The 26,918-nt window shown below is 42.4% G+C and overlaps 1 protein-coding gene across 3 annotated transcripts; it reads left to right on the top strand.

Annotated features, from left to right (window-relative positions):
- The first annotated feature begins 26 nt into the window (after positions 1-26).
- LOC109908311 (autophagy protein 5-like) lies at positions 27-23,405 on the top strand. 3 transcript variants are annotated; one of them, XM_020506936.2, is made up of 9 exons: positions 27-146; positions 231-345; positions 1,144-1,305; positions 1,679-1,806; positions 2,296-2,374; positions 6,309-6,471; positions 6,951-7,045; positions 13,897-14,014; positions 19,161-23,405. In XM_020506936.2, the coding sequence occupies exons 3-9, from the start codon at positions 1,198-1,200 to the stop codon at positions 19,295-19,297; spliced, it is 828 nt and encodes a 275-aa protein (XP_020362525.1). In that variant the 5' UTR covers positions 27-146; positions 231-345; positions 1,144-1,197; the 3' UTR covers positions 19,298-23,405. The 3 variants fall into 3 exon arrangements, with proteins under 3 accessions (XP_020362525.1, XP_031645061.1, XP_031645070.1); XM_031789201.1 differs by having other exon boundaries at positions 31-345; XM_031789210.1 differs by lacking the exons at positions 13,897-14,014; positions 19,161-23,405 and adding an exon at positions 12,368-12,493 and having other exon boundaries at positions 31-345.
- The last annotated feature ends 3,513 nt before the right edge of the window (positions 23,406-26,918 follow it).

Genomic DNA, 26,918 nt, shown 5'->3' on the forward strand with positions numbered 1-26,918 from the left:
ACGGATCGTGAAAGGCGCCATATTTGTTGTCCTTAAAGAACATTTCAGTGGTTTACAAGCTGTAAATGAAACTACCAATAACTACAAAATTACTTATCGATTGCTAGGCGAATCAAAATTGTCGTCACTAACCAACAACTTTATAGGTAATCTTTGCACTGAATACAACCATCTCGACATGATTATTGTAATACACTACAATGAACGCTGGATGCCACTCTATACTGCAGGTTACACCTCGTCGGGGAAAGGGGGATTTCCTTGCTTTTTTTCCTTGATAGACGAATGACAACACCACCACGGCCCTCTTCGTTAATCGCAGCTGGTTACAAACGCTCTAGAAAAGTAAGATGTTGTTCATCATTTGTCTCAACTTTTAGTAATGATCTGCTCCTTGTCCTACCACTTGTTTAGGGGAAACTTTCAAATGTGCCCACAGCCTCGCTACTATTCCTGCCGGTGCCAGTGAGGCTAGGTAGCGTACGCAGCTATCTAGCTAATTGGCTAGCTAGCAAGTCAATACATAATAATTTACATGTAAATCGTTGCAAAGTAACTAATACACCATTGCTTAATTAACTATGTTAAATGTAATCTTATTCCTCACCACCAGTGAAGTCGTGGCTAGTTAGTTACAGTATCTAGCTAACTAGCACTTTGTATTTCTCCACTAGCCTAACGCTGGCTAGTTGAAGTTGTGTTCACAAACTGTGGTAAGATCTTTGCAGAGCTGTGATTGACTGGTTCAAAAGAGCGCTTGATTGACACGTTCTGTAGAGAGCTTTCGAATGTTACCATTCTGGTGTACTCTCTCATATGAGACTGACTGTCATTGGTGCAAAATCTGGAGTTCAAACAACAACGGTCACTCATAGACGGTCACTGCCACTCATAGACAGATAATTATAGTTTTAGCCATGTTGTGAGGTTATGCAGGGTTGGTTTACAATGACATCGTTTACAAACAACCAAGTAAAACAAGCTCATATTTTGTGTTCGGGTGTGGTAGGACAGTTAACAATTAAACTCATGAGGAATTGATCAATTAAACTCTTCAAGAATCAATGGGTATATAACATTAATTTAAAAGTCCCAAAATGAATGTACCAATCCAAGACTGACCCTTTAATCTGTTGATGACAGGTAGTTTGTAGCTAGAGAATACTTCCTTTATGTGCCACTGGGAGCGACGGGAGGATGGCAGATGACAAGGACGTGCTGCGAGATGTTTGGTTTGGTCGGATTCCGACCTGCTTCACACTTTACCAGGATGAGATCACAGAGCGAGAGGCCGAACCCTTCTATGTAAGTGTGACATGCAGACTAGTACCATATATACAATTTATAAAAACTGATGTGGCTTTGCCGGACAATGCCAGTGGAGGCTGCTGAGGGGAGGATGGCTCATAATAATGGCTGTAACGGAGCCAATAGAATGGCTTCAAACACTTGGAAACCATGTATTTGATACCATTCCTCTCCAGCCATTCCATGAGCCTGTTCTCCCCAATTAAGGTGTGACCAACCTCATGTGCAATGGACATGGCATTTGTGACATAGATCCATAGATCTAATTCAGGTCACACACATGACTACTGAGCCGGCTTGAGCCATGGACTCTTGCGGGAACCTAGATTGAGCCCCTCACTTCTCCCCCTCTCTGCTGTTCTCTCCTTAGCTCCTCCTGCCAAGGATGAGCTACTTGACTCTGGTCACAGACAAGGTGAAAAAGCACTTCCTGAAGGTCATGAAGGCCGAGGACATAGAGGAGATGTGGTTTGATTTCGAGGGAACCTCACTCAAATGGTGGGTGAGCTTTAAATTAGGACTGCGAGCGCTATGTGTGTTGTCAATTATTTACTTGTTTTAAGAACTACTAGTGAATATAATGGTTAGAATTCCCTGTGCCCCTCCATAGAAACAAGTGTCCTAGCACAGCAGTAGAGTAAAGTAAATATTTTAGAGACACAATTAAGCATATCAACTCGCCTCCTATCATCATCAATGAGGAGACTACATACCGATTAACTGCAGTCTTACATTTCAGGCACCAGGTGGCAGCCCAACACAAGCGTTGGACATGAGTCCTAATCTTAAAGTGACATACATTTAACTCAGACCTTTGGGTAAATAAGGGTTTTATTTAAATGATTTTCTCTAAAACGTATTAATCGGTTACTTAAAATCCAGCCCAAGGTGAAGGAGAGGATAACTCATTATGATTCAGAGTTGGACAAGAATGAAGCTCTGCTGACATGTTTTCTCAACTGATGTGGCTGTGTTTATTCATTGCAGGCACTATCCAATCGGATTACTGTTTGACCTGCATGCCTCCAACACTGCCCTGCCCTGGAGCATCACTGTGCACTTTAAGGTACAACACAGAATTGGTTTTGCAGCAAGTTAACATAGTACATATGGAGCAGCAACTATATTTGCTGCTCCAAATGTAGAATCTTCCAGATGCTGGCCTGTATATAGCAGGGGTTGGAACCAAAATCATTTTTCAATCGTTTCGTTCTGAACAGAACCGCTTTTTTCCCTGTTTCGTTCCACTGTTCCGACCTGAAAAATAAAGTTCTTAACCGGTTCAAACCAAAAAAAAAGTACAGGTTTATTTCGTTCCTTTCTGTTCCTTTTTTAACCTGTGAAATATATACACTGCTCAAAAAAATAAAGGGAACACTTAAACAACACAATGTAACTCCAAGTCAATCACACTTCTGTGAAATCAAACTGTACACTTAGGAAGAAACACTGATTGACAATAAATTGCACATGCTCTTGTGCAAATGGAATAGACAACAGGTGGAAATAATAGGCAATTAGCAAGACACCCCCAATAAAGGAGTGGTTCTGCAGTTGATAACCACAGACCACTTCTCAGTTCCTATGCTTCCTGGCTGATGTTTTGGTCACTTTTGAATGCTGGCGGTGCTTTCACTCTAGTGGTAGCATGAGACGGAGTCTACAACCCACACAAGTGGCTCAGGTAGTGCAGCTCATCCAGGATGGCACATCAATGCGAGATGTGGCAAGAAGGTTTGCTATGTCTGTCAGCGTAGTGTCCAGAGCATGGAGGTGCTACCAGGAGACCGGCCAGTACATCAGGAGACGTGGAGGAGGCCGTAAGGAGGGCGCCCTGTGCTCTTCACAGATGAAAGCAGGTTCACACTGAGCACGTGACAGTCTGGAGACGCCGTGGAGAACGTTCTGCTGCCTGCAACATCCTCCAGCATGACCGGTTTGGCGGTGGGTCAGTTATGGTGTGGGGTGGCATTTCTTTGGGGGGCCACACAGCCCTCCATGTGCTCGCCAGAGATAGCCTGACTGTCATTAGATACTTAGATGAGATCCTCAGACCCCTTGTGAGACCATATGCTGGTGCGGTTTGCCCTGGGTTCCTCCTAATGCAAGACAATGCTAGACCTCATGTGGCTGGAGTGTGTCAGCAGTTCCTGCAAGAGGAAGGCATTGATGATATGGACTGGCCCGCCCGTTCCCCAGACCTGAATCCAATTGAGCACATCTTGGACACCATGTCTCGCTCCATCCACCAACGCCACGTTTCACCACAGACTGTCCAGGAGTTGGCAGATGCTTTAGTCCAGGTCTGGGAGGAGATCCCTCAGGAGACCGCCACCTCATCAGGAGCATGCCCAGGCGTTGTAGGGAGGTCATACAGGCACGTGGAGGCCACACACACTACTGAACCTCATTTTGACTTGTTTTAAGGACATTACATAAAAGTTGGATCAGCCTGTAGTGTGGTTTTCCACTTTCATTTTGAGTGTGACTCCAATTCCAGACCTCCATGGGTTGATAAATTTGATTTCCATTGATAATTTTTGTGATTTTTGTTGTCAGCACATTCAACTATGTAAAGAAAAAAGTATTTAATAAGAATATTTCATTCATTCAGATCTAGGATGTGTTATTTTAGTGTTCCCTTTATTTTTTTGAGCAGTGTATATTTTTAACATTTTGCTCATTGAATTACTTCACCAATCAGTGTGACAAGCTAGTTATTTACATGCATGATAAGCTAGTTGTTTACATGCATGATGGACAGATGAGTGTAGCCTATGGCGCAAGATGTGACAGACATTTTGAGGGTGTGGAGAGAGCGCGAGACGGTTGAGGAGGAGGCGTGAAGCGCTGGGCATCTTGTTATGACATGCATTATATGAATTAGGTTCACAGAATTATACCTAGGAGGAGCGTTTTTATGGAGGAACTTTGAATGTCCTTTGAGCTAGCTATCTAACAAGCTTGTGTGTGCAGAGCGGCACCAGAATTTAAAACACATCTTACCTTTTTGTAGGTAATAAATCCTATGTGAAACATGATAACTAGGCCTATAGTACCCTTAACTAGCATTGAAAAAGTTTACACATTGTTCTCTTGCTAATTAAAAATCTCTCTCCCTATCTTCTGAATCAAGCTTGTAACATCAGTACAGTTAGTTACCTATGCTGCAGAGGGGGAAGGGCAGGTAGCCTAAACACACACAGGCAAAGATTTTCAGCTTCCAGGTACACACTGGAATACGCTTCTGAGTGACAGAGTGAGGGCTTTGTTGTGTTTTGTAGTGGGACTAGAAAAAAATGCCTGGAGCTTATAATAATTATGTTATTAACCCGGTTCCCATGCTTTTAAAATGATGTGTCTGTTCCCGAAACAGTATGGATCACTTTTGTTCCTTGAAAAATGTTCTTTTCCGTTTTTCAGTTCTTTTCCCTGAACCGGTTCCAACCCGTGGTATACAGTGCTAAAAATCTAGATGTCGACCGATTTTATGATTTTTCTATGACGATACCGATTATTGGAGGACCAAAAAGGCTGATACCGATTAATCGTCCGTTTTGTTTTATGTATACATTTTTCATAATTTTATATATATTTAGTATACATATATATATTTAGGAAACATATATATATTTCTATATATGTGTGTAATAATGATAATTACAACAATACTGAATGAACACTTTAAAAAAATTAAACTTAATATAACACACAAATAAAAATCTATTTAGTGTCAAATAAATAATGAAACATGTTCAATTTGGTTTAAATAATGCAAAAACACAGTGCTGGAGAAGAAAGTAAAAGTGAAATATGTGCCATGTAAAAAAGCTAACGTTTAAATTCCTTGCTCAGAACATGAGAACATATGAAAGCTGGTGGTTACTTTTAACATGAGTATTCAATATTCCCAGTTAAGAAGTTTTAGGTTTTATCATAGGACTATTTCTCTCTCTACCATTTATATTTCATATACCTTTGACTATTGGATGTTCTTATAAACACTATAGTTTTGCCAGCCTTTTCTCGAGAGTTGATAGGCTTGAAGTCATAAACATAAGCATTGCGAAGAGCTGCTGGCAAACGCAGGAAAGTGCTGTTTGAATGAATGCTTACGAGCCTGCTACCACCGCTCAGTCAGACTGTTCTATCAAATATCAAATCATAGACTTAATTATAATATAATAAACACACAGAAATACGAGCCTGAGGTCATTAATATGGTCAAATCCGGAAACTATCAGAATGGAACCATTCCGTATTTTATCCAACGGGTGGCATTCATAAGTCTAAATATTGCTGTTACATTGCACCAGCTTCAATGTTATGTCATAATTATGTAAAATTCTGGCAAATGAATTATGGTCTTTGTTAGGAAGAAATGGTCTTCACACAGTTCGCAACGAGCCAGGCGGCCCAAACTGCTGTATATACCCTGACTCTGATTGCACAGAACGCAAGAGAAGTGACACAATTTCCCTAGTCAATATTGCCTGCTAACATGAATTTCTTTGAACTAAATATGCGGGTTTAAAAATATATACTTGTGTATTGATTTGAAGAAAGGCATGTTTATGGTTAGGTACATTGGTGCAACGACAGTGTTTTTTTCGCGTATGCGCTTGTTAAATCATCACCCGTTTGGCGAAGTAGGCTGTGATTCGATGATAAATTAACAGGCACCGCATTGATTATTTGCAACGCAGGACAACCATGTGTAGTTAACTAGTGATTATGTTAAGATTGATTGTTTTTTACAAGACACGTTTTATGCTAGCTAGCAACTTACCTTGGCTCCTTGCTGCACTCGCATAACAGGTAGTCAGTCTGCAACGCAGTCTCCTCGTGGAGTGCAATGTAATCGGCCATTATCGGCGTCCAAAAATGTTGATTACCGATTTTTATGAAATCTTGAAATCGGCCCTAATTAATCGACCATACCGATGAATCGGTCAACCTCTATAAAAAGCAGTCCTGCCTGTGTGGTTTCTCTGAGGTAGAATTTCCCAAAGTGTGACCTGCTCCACTGCCCCTCTAACTCTGTGATCGAGGCCCACTTCATGTCCAGCATCAAGGAGGCGGATGCCCTCAAACACAAGAGCCAGGTCATCAACGACATGCAGAAGAAAGACCACAAGCAGCTGTGGATGGGCCTGCAGAACGGTGAGCCCCCCCCACACACACACACACACACACACACACACACACACACACACACACACACACACACATACACACGTAAGTATTGACTTTGGGACTCTGTACCCTTATTTTGCCCCTCTACTCAACAACTTACATACCCCCAAGCCAACCAGTCAAAACCACGCCACCCACACTCTCTGAACATTGTCTTTGCCTCAGCTGAAAGGTTTTTTTCTCTTCTCACTTACCAAAATATACTATTTTGGAGGCTTCCATAACCAAAACAGAGAGAGAAAGAGACAGTTACAACTCCACCCAGAAGAGAAAACAGATCTGAAATATTTCAAAAGCTAAAATTGTGTGAAAGTGAGATTCAGGGGAGGGGAGTTAGAAACCAAGACAGGTTAACAGAGTTTCAGAAGCCTTGTAGAGCTGGTTTAAAAACATAAAAGGAGATGGGGACAGTTTGTATGTAAATGTGGTTGTGTTGTGTTCCTCAGATAAGTTTGACCAGTTCTGGGCCATGAACCGTAAGCTGATGGAATACCCCACAGAGGAGGGAGGCTTTCGCTACATCCCCTTCAGGATATACCTGGTAAATGGGCTAATACATGCCATGTCGACATCACAGCCAGTGTGACCTGCAGTGTGGCATCATTGGTACTGTTAATAGATGATGCAAAATACGTCAGGTCACAAATACGGCAATGCATAGTCATGAAAGAATACTCTTTTACCATCTGATAAGCAAATAGAACACGATAGTGCATTTAGGAATATGAGAAAGCATTAAGTGAATATGGAAATCAGAGTAAGAATGGAAAAAAATACACAGTACACAAAAATAAAATGTTACAACTGAAATGTGCTGCACAAACTGCTTATCAACACATTCATGAATGAATTGTCACTCCACTGCCTGGTATTATGACGATGCAGTGTAGTACCTGAACTGTCCGTAGATGGTGCTGTATGACGGACTAGTAAGGCGCTTCATGAATAGGATACCGACCAAGTCCTATGGCTTAAAGTGGGCTGCTGTTAAGCAACTTTTAAATTGTTAGTAAGCTTGTAATTTATTGTGATCCAGTGACAGAAACAACCCAAGTGCTCAGTTGCAAAATATTTCCTGGAGATATTCAGTGAATAACTTTTTCCCCCAAAATTGTATTTTGTTAAACTCCTTTGATAACAACAGATAAATCAAACAACCCTCATATTTTCCCAGAGATCACCCACCCATTAAACTCCAAATGTGTTAGCCTAATGTTTTTTCTGACCGTGTGCTTGGCGTGCGATTCGTTTGACAAGTTTATAGTTGGATGTGGGCAACTCAAATGAAGTGTGCCCAAACCGTGGGATGCACGCGGGCACAGGTGAATTCCTAAGGGGGATCCTGCCATCCATGACTCAGATGATATTCCCTCAAAAAGATGAATAAGCACCAGTGTCTCTCCCTGAAGGTCTGGAAAACATTAGGCCATGTTTATCCCATAGTGTAGGAAAACTGCGTGGGGACACTGTGCGCCAGGAACAGGCATGATTTTACCCAAGACTGTGTTCAATAAGCCCTCGGATCAGCTCGACTGTTATATAGCTTTGCCTACCTTTTTCCACAGTATTTGAGGCCATCTCTTCTCAACAAGAATAAACAAATGAAGGCATGTTTGGACGAGTCAGTTGTGAAGGGGTTCTAGTGATATATTGCTGAATATAGATTGATGTGGACATTTCTCCATGGGAATCTGAGTAGGTTGTCAGGGCTTTGCTGCTGTGTTATAACAGATGTCAGTCTTTATGCTCATAAAATCTCTCATCAATGTTTTCACTGGAATGTTACAATCATAAATCTATTCAAAATTAAAGACGACCAAACAGAACAATAAAATATATCATTCAAGTGTTGACTAAAACATTATAAAATGTCTCCCAATGTCTGACTTTTAGTTAGTAAAGGAAACAAAATGTTACCACAAAATGAGATTATGAATATTTTTTGCTACTTCCAGGAAAATGTGATGTGATGCCTAGTCTTCAATTATAATATTGTGAATTCCTTCACGTGGATATATGGCTATCATAATCAAATACATGCAAAATTAAACAAAAGCTTGGTACAAATTAGCTTTGGGACACAACGTTGGGAGTCTTTGTATTGGTTGGACAATACACAGACTCCCGATGTTGTCCCAAAACTAGGTACATATGGAACTCATTTCACACTTCAACAAAGTGGTTTTTATTTTGCCTATAATAAAACGGTCCAACACAATAATAAAACAGTGGTTGTAAAACCACAGCGGCATTGTGTACTCCAAAGTTAACTGAACCAACGGCGGACAAAGCTATCCCGCGTCCGGATGCAGTAGTCATCATCGATGACTATATTTCAACCTGCAGGCCCCCCTCTGACGACAAATTGCGGCCTTTAGTGTAAATAACATATGCTGCTTTTGATGCAGACATAATTAATGACAATATTAACTCTAAATAACAAAGCACTCACTTCTGCTAGACTGCTCCTTTTTGAAAAGGATTTAGAGTCCTAGAGTGCGTCCTAGAGCGCCATTGTGCGCACTTGGTGATTGCACGCGCCAGTCTTATTCGGCCGCTTGTTTCCAGCTCCAAACGTGACGCCACTGTGTTACAAAGTGTCAAAGCCACTAAATCTGGCGTGAAATGAAAATCCTACTGGGCCAAAAACTGGTTGAATCAACATTGTTTCCACGTCATTTTAACCCAAAAGATTAATGTGATGACGTTGAATCAACGTGGAAAACTGATTGGATTTGCAAAAAGTAAGTAACGTAAGGGCATCCAATTCCATGAGAGGTAGCCTACATGTATACTGTAAATTACATGGTGCCTCAGTGGTTGAGGAAAATGAGAACTCCAAAGAATCTCCTTGGAATGTTTATTTACCAGTGGAAGGTCTTGGGCTCAGTGAGAAAAGAGCCAATGCTTTCTCTCCAACTGACTCACTCAGTCAGGGGGATTTGATTATCTGGGCCGGGTTACCCCGGTGGGAGGAGTTTGCACCGGGTGAAAAATGAATAGCATTCATTTTGGACCGGGCTGGCTCCCGGGAGTGAGCCAGTTCCCCCGTTCAAAGCCCACGGTAAAGTAGGCTCAAAACAAAAGTGACGTAGCCAAGACTAGATTAAATTAAGCACGTGGAGTAACTGCCTTCCAAACAAAATCTAGTTTGAAAATTCAAACATATATTTTATGGAAAAGAGAGGGATGTTTCTAGACGATGCACCATGCTGCCTTGTTGACAACATGACCGAGCAGCGCACATCACTGTGCCATTTGAGAAGGGCACTCCTCCCTCACCGCTTTTTCCCATTCATGTCACGGGCCAATAATAATAATAATAATTATATTGATTGACGTTTGTGCCCCTCGGCCACCAGTTTACTGTCAATTAGTCGGATTGAATCCACACCGGCAATTAGGCTATGGGTTGAGTCCCCTTGCTTGCTTCAGTCAAGGAGAGCGAGTCTCTTTTCCCCCGACCTCTCATCGTTGGAGAGTTAATGACGCATCGCTCTTGGGTGTCGCCAGGTGGTACTCTGCTAGCTCTGGTGTCACACGAACTGAAAAGAAAGTGTCACCGTCCAAGAGTATCGCGCTTCTCTCCAGGATCAATGGCCCCCTCTTTGTATGGTACCCGGGTCAATTATTCATGGCGGTTTTTAAAAATGCAACGAAGTAGCTGTCACTTATCGCACTCTCTCCACTCCAGCTCCCGGCATAATCCCGCACAAACTCTGCGATTCCTGTCAGTGAGTCACTCTTTCTGGTAACCCAAGAGCCAGCTTCGCGCCTTTGGAGCCACCTTCCCTACCATGCGCCCGGCGGTGTTAGTTACAGCTCCGTTACCCAAACCCTCCCGTTGCCTGTTTCCTTTTCACAGCTCCCATGATTAGTTGCTATTGTGTGTCAGACTCGCCGTTTGTCACCTTGGTGGCCCCTGGTTTCCCTGAACTGATAGACAAACTGGTTTCCCAGAACTGATAGCAACCCGATCGCCGGTGTCCGTGTGCGAACACCTGATCTTCTGGACCATATCCAGCGAACGCCACCTTTCTCATTGCCCTCAGATCAGAGACTGGGTAGCAAGCACCACTTTTAATATTTGACTAGATGTGTCTGTAGGTGGACTCTTGTCTTCAATAGGTCGTTATCAATTAAACGTCTCAAAACAGTGCAGAGCGTTTGATTTGGCTGCTGGGGGACAAGGAGACCCCCAGCTCCACTAAAACCATTAACAACTGCATGCCATTTTCAAGGGATTGTTAAAACGTTATACATTTTTAGTTGTAATATCATCACCTCTAGAAAAGAATAGTCAGAACTACACATTTTAGATTATTCCATACAAAACAATTGCACACATTTAGCTCTATCATCAGAGTTAAACAGCAAGTAACGTGCTTTTCATGATCACTAAACATCAATTGATCGTGTCATTTCAGATGTGTGAGGGTAGCCTATCCATTTGAAATGGAACTAGCTAGCTAAGCAAACAACGTACATTTACAGTGGGGCAAAAAAGTATTTCGTCAGCCACCAATTGTGCAAGTTCTCCCACTTAAAAAGATGAGAGGCCTGTAATTTTCATCACAGGTACGCTTCAACTATGACAGACTAAATGAGAAAAAGAAGTGATGTTTTGGGGCTGTTGCTGGGCAACACAGACTTTCAACTCCCTCCAAAGATTTTCTATGGGGTTGAGATCTGGAGACTGGCTAGGCCACTCCAGGATCTTGAAATGCTTCTTACGAAGCCACTCCTTCGTTGCCCGGGCGGTGTGTTTGGGATCATTGTCATGCTGAAAGACCCAGCCACGTTTCATCTTCAATGCCCTTGCTGATGGAAGGAGGTTTTCAAGTTGAGTTTTTACCAAAAAGTTATATTTTGGTTTCATCTGACCATATGACATTCTCCCAATCTTCTTCTGGATCATCCAAATGCTCTCTAGCAAACTTCAGATGGGCCTGGACATGTACTGGCTTAAGCAGGGGGACACGTCTGGCACTGCAGGATTTGAGTCCCTGGCGGCGTAGTGTGTTACTGATGCTTTGTTACTCTGGTCCCAGCTCTCTGCAGGTCATTCACTAGGTCCCCCCGTGTGGTTCTGGAATTTTTGTTCACCGTTCTTGTGATCATTTTGACCCCACGGGGTGAGATCTTGCGTGGAGCCCCAGATCGAGGGAGATTATCAGTGGTCTTGTATGTCTTCCATTTCCTAATAATTGCTCCCACAGTTGATTTCTTCAAACCACGCTGCTTACCTATTACAGATTCAGTCTTCCTAGAATGTGATTTTCTGGATTTTTTTTCTCACATTTTGTCTGTCATAGTTGAAGTATACCTATGATGAAAATTACAGGCCTCATCTTTTTAAGTGGAAGAACTTGCACAATTGGTGGCTGACTAAATACTTTTTTGCCCCACTGTATCTGGTTTTATCAGAGACTAGGCTTTTGTAAAGAGCTTGACATCGGCAAGTCCTCGTGCTGGTCAAGTTGTCAGTCGGACTACTGTCATCACTATTATAGATGGCAAGCAAATATAGCCATTTAGTTTATCTACTGAAAGTTTTAGCCATATTGACGTAATCTGTTATTAGCTAGCTAGCCAATTATATTTTTATAAAAACGTTTTTACCTCAGTGCCTGTCATGTCTGTCAGCAGCAATCATAATTAAACAATTAAAAACCATGTTAAAAAGGGGATCATGTTAGCTAACTTCACTAGATAGGTCTACGCTGCAGTTGGAGAGGAAAACTACATTAGGTTTACTTATCACTATATGTTTAGCCAACTGGACTAAGTTTTTACTGGTAGCTTGCAAAGTAAACATCAGCTAACAGTACATCTGCAAATGCACCCTTCTGTTGTTTGACAGGCAGAGCCCGCAAAGGATGGGGAAATTAACCTAAGCCACTTACACTTGTCAGGTATAGTTCACTTTCACTTTATATCACTCAAATGTCCAATTAATGGCAGCCAATATTGAGATATCATGAGGCTACCCTCACATATCTGAAATGACACGATCAATCGATGTTTACTGAATACGAAAAGCATGCAGTTACTTGCTGTGTAACTCTGATGATGGAGCTAAATGTGCACACTTGTTTTGTATGGAACAATTTGTAGCTCTGACTATGTTCTTCAAGAGGTGCTGATATTAAAATCAAATAGTTATAACATTTAACAATCTCTTGAAAACAGCACAATGGTTTTAGCGAACCTGTGGGTTTCCTTGCCCCCCAGCAGCCAAATTGAACATATTGTGACGTTTTATTGATAATGACCTATAAGCCATTACAATGAGCTCATCCTCCGATTTCACCTCACCAGCCTCCCCTGTATTGCACCTAACTTTTATCACTGGAGTAGCCTGTGATTGAATCGTCAGACTTTGGCTTATTTAGTGGCATATTCATTTGGGGCGCAGTTCCCGAGGGCTTGGGTCTGTGCCAGAAATAATCGAGTCATGACTTGTAGCCTAGAATAAGCACTTCATTTTATTATTTTGCATTCGAGCTATTGTGTGGCTTTGTCAAGCTATTGCATAAAAGTACTTGAGTAATTAATTAAGTAACTTATTGCAAACAGGATGCATGTTTTGGAATATTTTTTTTCTGTACAGACTTTCTTCTTTTCACTCTGTCATTTAGGTTAGTATTGTGGAGTAACTACAATGTTGTTGATCCATCCTCAATTTTCTCCTATCACAGCCATTAAACTCTGTAACTGTTTTAAAGTCATCATTGGCCTCATGGTGAAATCCCTGAGCTGTTTCCTTCCTCTCCGGCAACTGAGTTGGGAAGGACTCCTGTATCTTTGTAGTGACTGGGTGTATTGATATACCATCCAATCCTAATGTATAACTTCACCAGGCTCCAAAGGATATTCAGTGTCACCTTTTTTTATTTGAACCCATCTACCAATAGGTGTCCCACTTTGCAAGGCATTAGAAAACCTCCTTGGTCTTTCTGGTTGAATCTGTGCTTGAATTCACTACTCAACTGAGGGACCTTACAGATAATTGTATGTGTGGGGTACAGAGATGGAGTAATCAATTTAAAAAATCATGTTTAACACTATTATTGCACACAGTAATTCCATGCAACTTATTATGTGACTTTTTAAGCACATTTTTACTCCTGAATGTATTTAGACTTGCCATAACAAAGGGGTTGAATAATTATTTACTCAAGACATTACAGCTTTTCATTTTTGATTCATTTGTTAAAAATTATAAAAACAAAATTTGACTTGGACATTGTGGGATATTGCGTGTAGATCACAGGCACACAATCTCAATTTAATCCATTTTAAATTCAGGCTGTAACATAATGAAATGTGGGGGGAAATCAAGGGGTGTGAATACTTCCCTGATTCCTCTCCCCTCTCCTCTCCGTGTAGACGATGAGTGACAGACCGTTCATCCAGAAGTTGTTTCGCCCCATCTCGCCCGACGGCCACACACACACGCTTGGGGACCTGCTGAAGGAGGTGTACCCCGTGGCTATACCCAACGATGGTACTTACCTACTCATAGACATTGCACAACACTAATTACACCTGTACTACATACACACACACACACACACACAGTCCCACAAGAGAAAACAGACCTGTTTCTTCCTCACTGTGCTATCTAAGGGTGCTCTGCATCTCACAGGAAGACAGATAATAAAAGACATCAGACATGGAGGTCTATTTTATTTACACAGTAAAAGAGGACTTTTCGAGATCAGTGCTCAGATATAAAACACACGAGAGGGTCGAGGAGGGAAAATAGTTGCCCTCATGTGAAAGAGTGAAAAGCGAGGGGGAGGGGAAGAAAATACATAGTGGAATGAGGAGCGGCGCTACATGTAGAGAAGAGGGAGCGCTGGAGAGCGAGGCAGCCTAAACAGGTAGTGTCTGGAGGGCTGTGCAGAGGAAGTAGATAAGCAGACAATGGAGCTGTGAGACAGAGGACCTGCAGGAGAATCACCTGCATGGTGTAATGCACCACTACAATTACTACTGCTCTGTCTGCCTGCCGGCCTTTATCTCTTTCGCTCTCTGTCTGCCTCCCTCACATGTCTTTCTCTTTTTCGTTCCTTCTCTCCCACTCTCTCTTGCTTTATCAAGAATCACTATATTTTCTTTTCATCCCCTTCCTGTACTTATATAATCTCTTTTCTCAATTCCTTCTCTGCTCTCCTCCTCTGATGGTGGTGGCTTGGCTTGATAAAAGTGAAAGTGCTGCTTTGTCTCCCGTCGTTTGTTGTGTTTCCCTCTCTTCCTCGCTGGGGAGATGGGTGTGTGATAGCGGGGGATTATAGCTGTGTGTTTGGATTAGAGGGACTGGGGGGGTACTCAGGCAGCCTAATGGCGGCATTGTTCACAGACGTATTCTTGGGACCCGATTCCTTGTGAGGACCTATCGGATAAGGACGTCTCAGCACTCGACTCTGATGTTTCTAACATCAAACCGACATTTTTAAACATTCCCCTCTGTTTTGTCTGGAAGCCTTAATGGTCCTTCAAGCACCCCGAAACCCATCAAACTGAACTAACCCAACGAAACATGTAACCAGGGGTTATATTAACTGGGGATTCCCAGCATATGGCAGCGTGATACTCAGATGAGTCGTACTGTTACCGGACCGGACCGATGTTCTTCCACCCACGCAGGAAAATCGAACATCAACATCTTATTCTGATTAGCAGTCGGTTGGTCGGCTTTGACATCTGTGAACGCTTTGTTTTGACCAAGGTATTAGACATGGTTTGACTGGGTTAGATACAGACAGGAGAGATATGTCTGAACAGTAACACGTTTCTCCCCATGTCAATTGAACAACCCTCAAAAAGAGTTGCCTTGTCGGGTCGAAGCCTTCCGAGAATTCCCCCGTCATGTCCTTTACAGATGTGACATGTTTCTTATGAAGAAAAACAGGTTTTGTGGTGATATTTCTAATAAGTGGAGAATGCAGAAATCCCCCCCCGACTGACAAGCCCACGCGCCAACAATACTCGCCTACACACCACTCTTATTGATTTTACTCATTCATGGCACAGCCCACAGAACAAAGGAGTGAAACTATTGGCCAATCCACCCACACAGAACACCACAGTCAGAATCAATGGCGAATCCAGTCTCTTCTCATCAAACGGGCTGTCTCACTGTTCAGAGAGTGGGGGTGTTCTGGGTTTCAGTGGTTGGTTTGATATGAGGGACGGTGGGTGTGTGAGGTGTTGCTAGGTGTTGAGTAGGGGGAGGCAGAAATGAGACAGAGGTCTCCAAGTCAATACCTTATGGTCTGTTTATTGTATACCTGCAAACTCCATTTCCCTGTTCTTTCTTTTAAATGCAGTCGAGTATATTCATGAAAAAACAAGCTAACTTGCTGAAGGAAATTACTCTTATGAGACATCACAATACATATGTTTTTCAGGTCTAGAGAGATGTATTGATAGATTTATACCTGTCAGTTCCCCCTAACACACATTTATTTATTGGCCTACCACTGTGGTAGGCTAATACTTATTGGCCTTATTGGCCTACCAGTGTGTTGGTTGAGTTCTGGTGTAACTGTTTAGTCTTGGCTGGCCTCACTGCAGGGAAGAATGGGGTTGTGGCCTTCTTAAATTGGACTCGTCTATACTTAAGTAACAAAACATGTCTTGACTGTTAGTCACTGCAATACTCAACCGCAGTGTGTGTGCAAATTTGTCATCTTTTATTTTTATTCAAACTATGGTGGTCAATATTCCTCTTTGGAAATAAGTTGCTATGGAGTTATACATTGCTATAGTGTTTGGGATTGGGGTCAATAAAGTTGTGTGTTTTGATTAATGCCATTAACATTAATCAAACGCAACTGTATTGGCCCCAATCCCAAAACACCATAGTAATGTATAACAGCCATGTATGCATCCCAAATGGCACCTTATTCCCTAAATAGTGCACGACTTGTGACAAGTGCCCATAGGACTCTGGTCAAAAGTAGTGCACTACTTTTGGCTCACAGCAGCACAGTGTGATTCAGATGTGAAAACATCAGTCAGTGTTCCTAAGACACCTGATATTATGTCACATTCCAGAAAAACCTAGGTGATATCCCACGCCTTCTGGCCACCGTATAGAAGGATCCATGGAAAATACGCAATATAATTCTATCTAGAGGACTCAAGATCCTTCCACTATGACACAGCGCTTTCACAACGTTTCAGAGGAGAAATAGAGATTAATCACGTTGGTCTCCGCCCTCTGAAAAAGACATGACAACCATAAGAGGGCCTACCAGACCATACATTCTGTGTGCAGATATTCAAGCTGTGCATATTTGGGATGAATTTCCCTTGTGTCATAGTGAGAGTGTCAGGGGAGCGCCCCTCCTCCCCCACATGCGCCTGATGCTGTCACCAGGGGCACAGTATGTGGAAGAGAGAGGGAAAGTGTTATTGCAGTATGAATGTTAGTACTTGTGAGTGTATTGATCGTACACACACACGACCACCACCATGCTTGACCGTTGGTGTGAGGTTCTTACTGTGGAATGCAGTGTTTGGTTTTCGCCCTATCATAATGGGACCCATCTCATCCAAAAAGTTGACTCAAGTCTGTCAAAAAGCACCTGGAAGAGCCTGGATGATCATCAAGACTCTTGGAAGAATGTTCTATAGATAGTTGAATCAAAGTCAAACACTGCATTCCACAGTAAGAACCTTACACCAATAGTCAAGCATGGGGTTGGTAGTGTGATGGTTTGGGGATGCTTTGCTGCTTCAGGACCTGGACGACTTGCTTTAATAGAAGGAACCATGAATTCTCGTCTGTGTCAGACCAGAAGAATGTCAGGCCATCCTTCGATGAGCTGAAGCGCAGCTAGGTCATGCAGCAAGACAATGATCCAAAACACACAATCAAGTCGACATGGAAATGGCTAAAAAGCAACTCATTTGCATTTTTGGAATGTTCTAGTCAAAGTCCAGACCTAATAATCCCAATTGAGACTATGTGGCAGGACTTGAAATGAGCAGTTCATACTTGAAAACCCACAAATGTCGCTGAGTTAAAGCAGTTCTGCATGCAAGAGAGGGACAAAATTCCTCCACAGCGATGTGAGAGACTGATCAACAACTACAGGAAGTATTTGGTTGCTGTCATTGCAGCTAAATATGGCACAGCCAATTATTGAGTATAAGGGAGCAATTACTTTTTCCACACAGGGGTATTGTTAATGAAATAAAGTTATTTGTTTTCTCAGGTTCCCTTTTATCTAATATTAGGTTTTAGTTGAATATCTGTTAACATTCAAAAATATGCAAAAATGGGCCTCCCGGGGGGCGCAGTGGTCTAGGGTACTGCATCGCAGTGCTAGCTGTGCCACCAGAGACTGGGTTCGAGCCCAGGCTCTGTCGCAGCCGGCCGCAACCGGGAGGTCCGTGGGGTGATGCACAATTGGCCTAGCGTCGTCCGGGTTAGGGAGGGTTTGGCCGGTTGGGATATCCTTGTCTCATCGTGCACTAGCGACTCCTGTGGCTAACCAGGTCGCCAGGTGCATGGTGTTTTCTCCGACACATTGGAGCGGCTGGCTTCCGGGTTGGATTCGCGCTGTGTTAAGAAGCAGTGCGGCTTGGTTGGGTTGTGTTTCGGAGGACGCATGGCTTTCGACCTTTGTCTCTCCCGAGCCCGTACGGGACTTGTAGCGATGAGACAAGATACTAAAAATTGGATACCACGAAATTGTGGAGAAAAGGTAGTAGAAAAAATAATCATTTTTTTTTAAATATGCAAAAATAGAGAGAATCAGAAAGGGGGCAAATACTTTTTCACACCACTGTATATCCATACTGTATACCAGTCTGCAGGTGGTGGGTGTGACTGAGGAGCTTCTTACTAACCCTGGATTCTTCACTCGATTGTAACGGTCGTTCAGATATTACGTGTACATGCAACAGTATGCATCTTTTGGTACCGTATAAGGAGAAACGGTCAGTGTATGTGTGTGTAGTCATATAGACACTGAGCTCCAACATGACTTGGCTACTGCCCCCTCTAGTGTTTTGACCCCGCCCTTCCCCTCAGTGCTCTGATATGAGTGGGTGAAAGGTTGTGACCTGGGGCCCAGTGTCTCTGAGTGGGTGGGGCTACTGTTGCTTTGAGTAAAACCAGTAACTTACAGACATCAATGTACACACATACAACATATGTCCATTGAGACTTACTCACACCCATTCAGATACGTTTACCTGCTGGCAATCTTTCACGCATGCAGATTATCATACTAACTCACACTTACACACAAACACACACGTGCACCCCTCGTCGGGCCATCAGAGTGAGTGAGGCTCATTTGTCTTGCTGTGTGACCTGTGGTCAGTCCCAGGGTCAGGCTTGGTCACTGTGATTGATTAATCTGTCTGTCGCTAGCCGAGAGGCTTCGGTCATTCTGAGGTGAGAGGGACAACTTAAACACACTTACTTAACTATCGCTTGCACACAGACACACTCCCACACTATAATCAATGACTAGTGATGTTTAAAGAATATCCTAGCATTTCTGTTTGTAGGAATATAAATATATGGAGTCCAACACACAGTCAAAAGGATTTTTAAGTTGAAGCTCATTCTCATACTCCATCCCTCTCCCTCCATGTCTCCCTTCTCTCTCTCTCTCCTTATACAGACGAGTCCAAGCGTTACCAGGTGGTGATCCATGGGATTGAGCCCCTGCTGGAGACCCCGTTGCAGTGGCTGAGCGAGCACCTCAGTCACCCTGATAACTTCCTCCACATCAGCGTCATACCCGCGCCTAGCGACTGACACCTCTGGCAAAGTTTGGTAACACCCGGCAACTGGGAAAGTTGCAAAACTCCGAACGGACTCTTCACAGAGCAGGAAAACCCACGTGACTGGGGGCGAGGAGTGACGCAATCGCAGTGTGACGTCATCTCATTCAACTTGTCCCAAAAAGGAGCCCACCAGGAGAAAATGTACCATTTTCTGTTTTCCATCTCTTTTCCTCTCCTCCTTCGCACTCCGTCTCTTTTGGACCTTTACCTGTTTGGGGAAAGTTGTTCGGCCCAAAATGTGGAAGGCCAAACTGAAAGAGTGCTCATCTGTTTAAAAAGAGAGGCAGGGAGATTCCGCTTACCACCTCCTCTCTCCTCTTCCTCCTCCTAGGGAAAGAGAGAGGGTCCAGACATGCCTAGTGGGACCCTCTACAAACAGAATTTGCCTTAGTTTTCCCGAGTCACATCATGAGCTACACTACTGGACGTTCATAAAGTCACACTGAGTTTACACACTTGTACTGTATGCCACTGAGGAGTGAAAGGGGATTTTTAAAGACGCTTCACTTCTTCATTCTTTGTCTCTCGCTCTCTGTCTGTATATTCTCCATCTTCCTCTCTCACTGTATTTCCTGTTTCTTCTCTCTCTTCCTCCCCCTCTTTCTCTCGTGTCATTTACTGCCGACGCTCTCTCATCTCCATAGCTAATTATCTTATTGGAATTCCTCCTGCTACTAATGAGACCGCTAAACTTCTGTCTCCATGCCAAGCCTTGGGATTGTGTGAGTGTGTGTTGTAATTGGAGACATAATTTAAAGTCTCCTAGAGGGGACATGGAGGGGGTGAGGAAGGTGTGAAGAGTCCGAATGGAATCCTGTCTGTCTTCTCTCTTGCGTGTCAAAGGGAGATGGGGCCAGACATGTAATTTGGAGTGTGTTGTTAGTCGAAGGGGAGGGAAACTTGTGATGTCACACCTGTCTAAGCACGTCAGGCTTCCTCATTCGCCGCCTAGGAGGATGGGATAGGGGAGTTTACAGCTCTGAGTCAGGGCTGGGCTCGACGTGGGGTACTGTCTGAGGGGTAGGCATGTGCATACGTGTGTGTATGTACATGTGTGTATGGGTACTTTTTGCACATTTTGTTGTTACAAAGTGGGATTCAGATGGATTTCATTATCATTGTTGGTCAATGATCTACAGAAAACACTCATGTGGAAGAAAAATTGTAACATTAACAAAATACAAAAAAATGTAACACTACGTATTCTCACCCCTGAGACTACATGTTAGAAAAACCTTTGGCAGTGATTACACCTGTGAGTCTTTTTGGCTAAGTCTATAAGCGCTTTGCACACCTGGATTATACAATATTTGCCCATTAAAAAGTCTTCAAGCTCTGTCAAGTTGGTTGTTGATCATTGCTAGAAAGCCATTTTTATGTCTTGCCATATATTTTCAAGTAGATTTAAGTCAAAACTGTAACTAGGCCACTCAGGAACATTCACTGTCTTCTTGGTAAGCAACACCAGTGTAGATTTGGACTTATGTTGTAGGTTATTGTCCAACTGAAAGGTGAATTTATCTCTCAGTGTCTGTTGGAAAGAACACTGAATCAGGTTTTGCCTGTGCTTACAGCTTAGCTGTATTCCATTTCTTTTTATCCTAAACTCCCTAGTCCTTGCCAATGACAAGCAAACCCATAACATGATGCAGCCACAACCATGCTTGAAAATATGGAGATTGGTACTCAGTAATGTGTTGTATTAGATTTGCCCCGAACATAACACTTTTTGTATTCAGGACAAAAAGTTTCTTTGCCACATTTTTTGCAGTATTACTTTAGTGCCTTGTTGTAAGCAGGATGCATGTTTTGGAAAATATGAATTCTGTACAGGCTTCCTTCTTTTCACTTTGTCATTTAGGTTAGTATTGTGGAGTAACTACAATGTTGTTGATCCATCCTCAGTTTTCTCCTATCACAACCATTAAACTCTGTAACTGTTTTTAAATCACCATTGGCCTCATGGGGAAATCCCTGAGCAGTTTCCTTCCTCTCCGGCAACTGACTTGGGAAGGATGCCTGTATCTTTGTAGTGACTGGGTGTATTGCTATACCATCCAAAGCCTAATTAATAACTTCACCATTCTCAAAGGGATATTCTGTGTCTACCATTCGGTGCCCTTCTTTGGGAGGCATTAAAAAACCTCCCGGGTCTTTGTAGTTGAATCTGTGCTTAAAATGTCCTAATCGATTGAGGGAACTTACAGATAAATGTGGGGTAAATCGATAGGAGTAGTCATTCAAAAATCATGTTAACCACTATTATTGAACACAGAATGAGCCCATGCAATTTATGTGATTTGTTAAGCACATTTTAACTTCTGAACTTATTTAGGCTTGCCATGACAAAGGGGTTGAATATTTATGGACTCAAAACATTTCAGCTTTTCATTTTTTACATTTTCTATTCCACTTTAACATTATGGGTTATTATGGGTTATATACATCTCAATTTAATAACAAAATGTGGAAAAAGTAAAGGGATGTGAATACTTTCTGAAGTGTGTGTGTGTGTGTGTGAGACTGCGACTGCACACACATACTTTTGACTCAGTCACAAAGACACAAGCCAATGATGAAAAGCGGAGCTAGACTCTCATCTTGCTGACACACTTGTCTTGTTGGGATTTCCCAGTTAACCTATTGGATTGAGTTGCTCAATACTGACAGCTCTGGCTGTATCTCTATTGCAGAGCCTTTAAATATCTCTATAGCACGTGTATACTGCCATTCCTCAGATCTCCAAGCCCTTGGTAGCATGTATCGCAACTCACCCAAAGTGATCCTCAGCAACCATTTATTATTTATTACAATGGGGAAGTACAGGTAACTACCACAATAAAGGAAACACCAACATAAAGTGTCTTAATAGGGTGTTGGGCCACCAGAACAGCTTCAGTGCACTTTGGCATAGATTCTACAAGTGTCTGGAACTTTATTGAAGGAATGCAACACTATTCTTATACGTGAAATTCCATAATTAGGTGTTTTGTTGATGGTGGTGGAAAATGCTGTCTCAGGTGCAGTTACAGAACTCCCATAAGTGTTCTTTAAACCCCCTATGCTTCTTTGAGACCGCTCTCTGTCTCTGAGATTTGGTTAATTTAGCAGACGCTCTTTTTCAGTTATCTTATAGCCATGGTAGCCAAAATAATGAGCAACTGTGCATTTTTCTACATGACTCTGAGCATGACGGGATGTTAATTGCTTAATAAACTCAGGAACCACACCTGTGTGGAAGCGCCTGCTTTCGATATACTTTGTATCCCTCATTTACACACGTGTTGCCTTTATTTTGGGAGTTACCTGTATGTGGGACACAATGTCTGACCCCAGTTTTCCAATTGCATTTCTGCTCCCCAGGTCATCACTTAGTTCATCCCTGGCCATTAAAAATCAGACCGTGATGCTTCCATTAAGGCTGAGGTAGTAACGAAAGGTCAGAGGTCACTAAGCAGGTCACTGGGCATGCTCTGTACTTAGGCAGTGTGATGATTGACGTGTGTGTGTTTTTTGCTGTTACCATCAACAACAACCCCAAATGCTCCCCCAATGTGTTCCAACAATAGCCAAACCCTTACTGTCCTAGCCATTGGCACTAGATTCCGCGAAACCGAGTTCACACAAAAACACACACACATTTGTTTGTGTTTAACACGTTACAGGGGTCTGAGAGCAGTCAGAGGGTATCAGACACACATGAGAGTGATTAGTAATTTAGAGGAATCCATGACTGTGTTCCCTCCATGCTGCATGCCCCGCGGGATAGAGAGCGAGATTAGGGAGGATGAGAGTGCATAGGCTGTCAATGGACCTTTTCTCGGCACAAGCTCACTCGGGGGGGTGGGGGGGTTCTGCTCTATATTTCTACATTTGTACTCTGAGCTTATTTACAAATACTGTAGTTTTCCTTCCACCACACACACACAAACACTAGTCGATATGCAAACAAGAGTTCTGAGATACTTTTCCGTTCCTCTGCTGTTGGACTTTTCTCCCTTTTACTTTCTCTTGGTGATTGCGATCATACTTACAGCACAGGTACAAACAGAACCATCCAGTCAGTGGAAACGTTACTAATTAAATATTTATTGATTTAACAAATGCTATCTTCAACTCTCAGGTCTTACCTGGATTCAGAGTTGTTCTCACTGTTAACTCTGCAACAAACAACAAAAATGTGCATTCTTTTTCAGTTTTTTTTTTTTTTTTCTCTCCATATACACTTTTGCAGTGGCTTTCTTTTCTTTCATTTGCTACTTACTGCAATGATTACAATGCTGTAAAAAAATGTTGTGTAGAATTAACATTGAATTAAAAATAAAATTGTTTTATACTGTAGTTCTGGGCTATGCCTGTCTTTTTGTTCCTGTTCTGGTTTGCATTATCATTGAATGTGGATGTTATGTGTCTCTTATTTCTACATCTAGGTTTTCATATAGAAGTAAAAACACAACCTGGGAGATTTATCTTCGTCATTTATTTGTGTTTATTTGAGGTTCAGGGGGCGGTAAAGGTGGATACAAAATATTTTCTGAAAATTGTAAGCCCGTTTCTGAATCACTATTGTCTACCCTTATTATTCCATGTTTATCTCCCGATCTAATCTCTTTTCAAGAGCGACGTGTTCTCTCTCTGTGGAATAAGGAAATGGCCATCCCGTCCCAGTCTCCACTTGTTGTAAACTAGTCACCAAACACATCTAAGAGATTACTGTCCCCATTGTTTCTTTCAATTCTTGGCACTACAAACACAGTGCCATCCCTCTCTGTCCATCCCTCTCTTTTCCTCCTGCTTCAAAGGATGGAGAGAATGATCTGTTTTAACGAGGAAACAGCCTTTGAAGTTTGTAATTATTAAAAGGACAGAGTTCAGCTCTCTGAATGTTAGCAACCCTAGCTCTTTCATTTGCTTTTAGTCACTCCCTCTCTTTGTATTTTGTCTCTGTCCCCCACTTTTCTGCGTTTGGATACCTTTTAAATGACACGTATTGAGTTGATGAAAGTCACTCAAATTGTATTGTTAGTTCAAAAGGAAAAAAATAAACTACTGTCTAGCCAAAGAGTCCCCCCTCCTCTCTCTCTCTCTGTTGAGGAGGATGTTGAGGTAAACCAGAGATGCGGGAGACCATAAGTCAGACTGCCTTGTGAAGTTATACGAGGTGACTGGAGACAACTTTCCCCTCTGCCACCCTCACCTCACCCCCCTCCACGCCGTGACTACACAAACACAAATACAAACCTTGTCTTTCTTACACATATTCTCTCACACACACACAGGTTCCATCCGTACCTCAAGCACACCTGTAGCCAGGGGTAAGAATGGCTGTCAGAGGAGCAAATAACTCTCCTCTCTTTCCTCTCTCTCGTTCCTGGGGGTGCCCTCTCATTTTGAGTGCGTCCCCCTCTCCTCGACCCACACAGGGGCCAACCTGTTATTAACCTAGGCCGCTAATGGGCAGGTGCTGAAGGCAGAGAAAGAGTCACTTCAAGGCCTTTACGGTCACTCGCCTTCATCTACATCCTCCCATCATTGTCTCAGTCGCAGTGGCTGAGCTTACTGTATCCTCTCTGTCTCTTTTTTATCTCTAATAACTACTGTACCCACTTCCCAGCTGTAGCCTCTGACTCAGGGTCAGTGTGAGTAAGTATTGACTGGATGTTGTGGCTCCTAGCTGGCTGTGCAAAGAGGAAGACTGTACTTTGTCTTTAATAGACTAGAGAATTAGACCCTCAGCCCCTGTCTGTGACTTTGTGTGACAAACATGTAAAATGTTGATTCACTGCTAACAGTATTTTTCCCACTGATAGCCAATTCGGAACCTGAAAAAGTTCCTGAAATAAACAAAATGCAATGATGTAAATATTTATGTTCTTGCTACTTGAGTATGCCCTTGAGCCACAGTCCATTGGGACTTTTTCTATGACCCATCTTAGTACATGAAAAGTTTTGTAAAACGCACTCACAAACAGGGCCTAAAATTAACTTTTTGGTCCACCAGGCACTGTGTTACGTAGATTAAAAGAATCCACCAGCCACTCAGATTTTTTATCAGACAAAATAAAAATGTTTTTGCCAATTGTTACACCAAGAAAACGGATGGGAATGCTTAGTAATGTTTCTAAAACAAATGTATTACTAGTGAAAATTAATGTGGTATATTGTTTAATTTCATATTTTTTTGTGACCTGAGTCTTAACCAAAGTATCACAGATGAGACAATGTTCATCTACCCTTTTAAGATTGGGAGGTCACAAATGCAAATGGTCTAATTCAAAATCTTTTTTTTTTCACTATAAATACATTCAAACTGTATGGCACTACTTTAACTACAATGAAAAGGGGCAATTAAAACTTGTACATGAATGAATATTGTTTGTTGATATTTGTTAATAAAAAATAAAAAATACATCACTTCCGTTTTTTGGCTGTGCCTATTGCACCGTTCGAAAATGGGGTGGATAATTAAGCGGTTGGGAACAAGAGGCGGATCTGTATCATAAATACAGTCACAGGTAGATGGGTTGACTGGTCCTTTGAGGATCTGACTAATAGCCGCGTTGTCTTCTCTTCCCTAGCAGTTGAAACGCAAACATTGAAAAAAAAATAAACTTGTGAACCAAACCATTTAAATAGCCAAGAAACACAAGGACAAAGTCTAATTTCAGAAGACGTGTGTTTCAAGTAAATTAGATAAACTTTTATGCCTGTGCACAACGCTTCTTTTACTCAGCTCTTCACGTGCACACAGCCAGGTAGTGTTGCAGCGTGAGGAGGGATAGGCTATACTTGCAGGATTTCTCGAAGTCGGTCTTGGGGGCCCCCCTGGGTGCACGTTTTGGTTTTTGCCCTAGCACTACACAGCTGATAAAAACAGCCAACTCATCATCAAACTTAGATTATTTGAATCCGCTGTGTAGTACTAGGGCTAAAAAACGTTGGGAAACCCTGGTCTGTAGGATTCGCAGTTCTTTGACTTTGTGCATTTCATTTACCAGCTATGAAACAAAACAGCTGAAATACTTTGAAAACAGCTACTGCAGCATTTATTTAGCTATACATGTGATCATACTTTACTATTTATATTCCTAAATGCGATTGAAATGCTCACACTGGAGCCCTGACCACCACCCTCCAACGTGGCTGGTGAACTGGACATCTTACCCACCAATGCCAAAATCTACCTGCATTTGGCAGGTGGCATGTGTTAATTTAGGCCCTGCTCACAAAACCCATACATACTCACACTACACTAATCCACATTGATATATATCACCAGCTATAAGCCCCCTTCACACACAATTACAGTCACACATAATACATAACCTCTCTCATTGAAGTAGCGAGGATATTGTTTGCATATGTGCATATGATGTGGTATGGAGAGAGTTTATGTGTGCGTGTCACGTACAGTGTCTGAGCCAGGATCGAGGGAGGGAGGCAAAAGGAGCGGTGTTTGGTGGCAGGAAGCGAGGGAAGGTAATCATAATTCTTAATCGGAGGTCTTCACATGTGGCTCGTAAATTCACACAGCTGAACACTAATTGCTATAATGCCCGAACAACTCACTCCCCTTCCCATCCTTACTCTAT

The sequence above is a fragment of the Oncorhynchus kisutch genome, linkage group LG2, assembly GCF_002021735.2.
Source record: "Oncorhynchus kisutch isolate 150728-3 linkage group LG2, Okis_V2, whole genome shotgun sequence".
Classification (NCBI taxonomy): domain Eukaryota; kingdom Metazoa; phylum Chordata; class Actinopteri; order Salmoniformes; family Salmonidae; genus Oncorhynchus; species Oncorhynchus kisutch.

What these genes read in the sequence shown, in the direction of transcription:
- LOC109908311 (XM_020506936.2), top strand. Translation starts at nt 1,198, where the DNA reads ATGGCAGATGACAAGGACGTGCTGCGAGATGTTTGGTTTGGTCGGATT. An exon ending in GAGGGAACCTCACTCAAATG is followed by an intron (nt 1,807 to 2,295) that starts GTGGGTGAGCTT and finishes TATTCATTGCAG; the next exon opens with GCACTATCCAATCGGATTAC. An exon ending in GTGGATGGGCCTGCAGAACG is followed by an intron (nt 6,472 to 6,950) that starts GTGAGCCCCCCC and finishes TGTGTTCCTCAG; the next exon opens with ATAAGTTTGACCAGTTCTGG.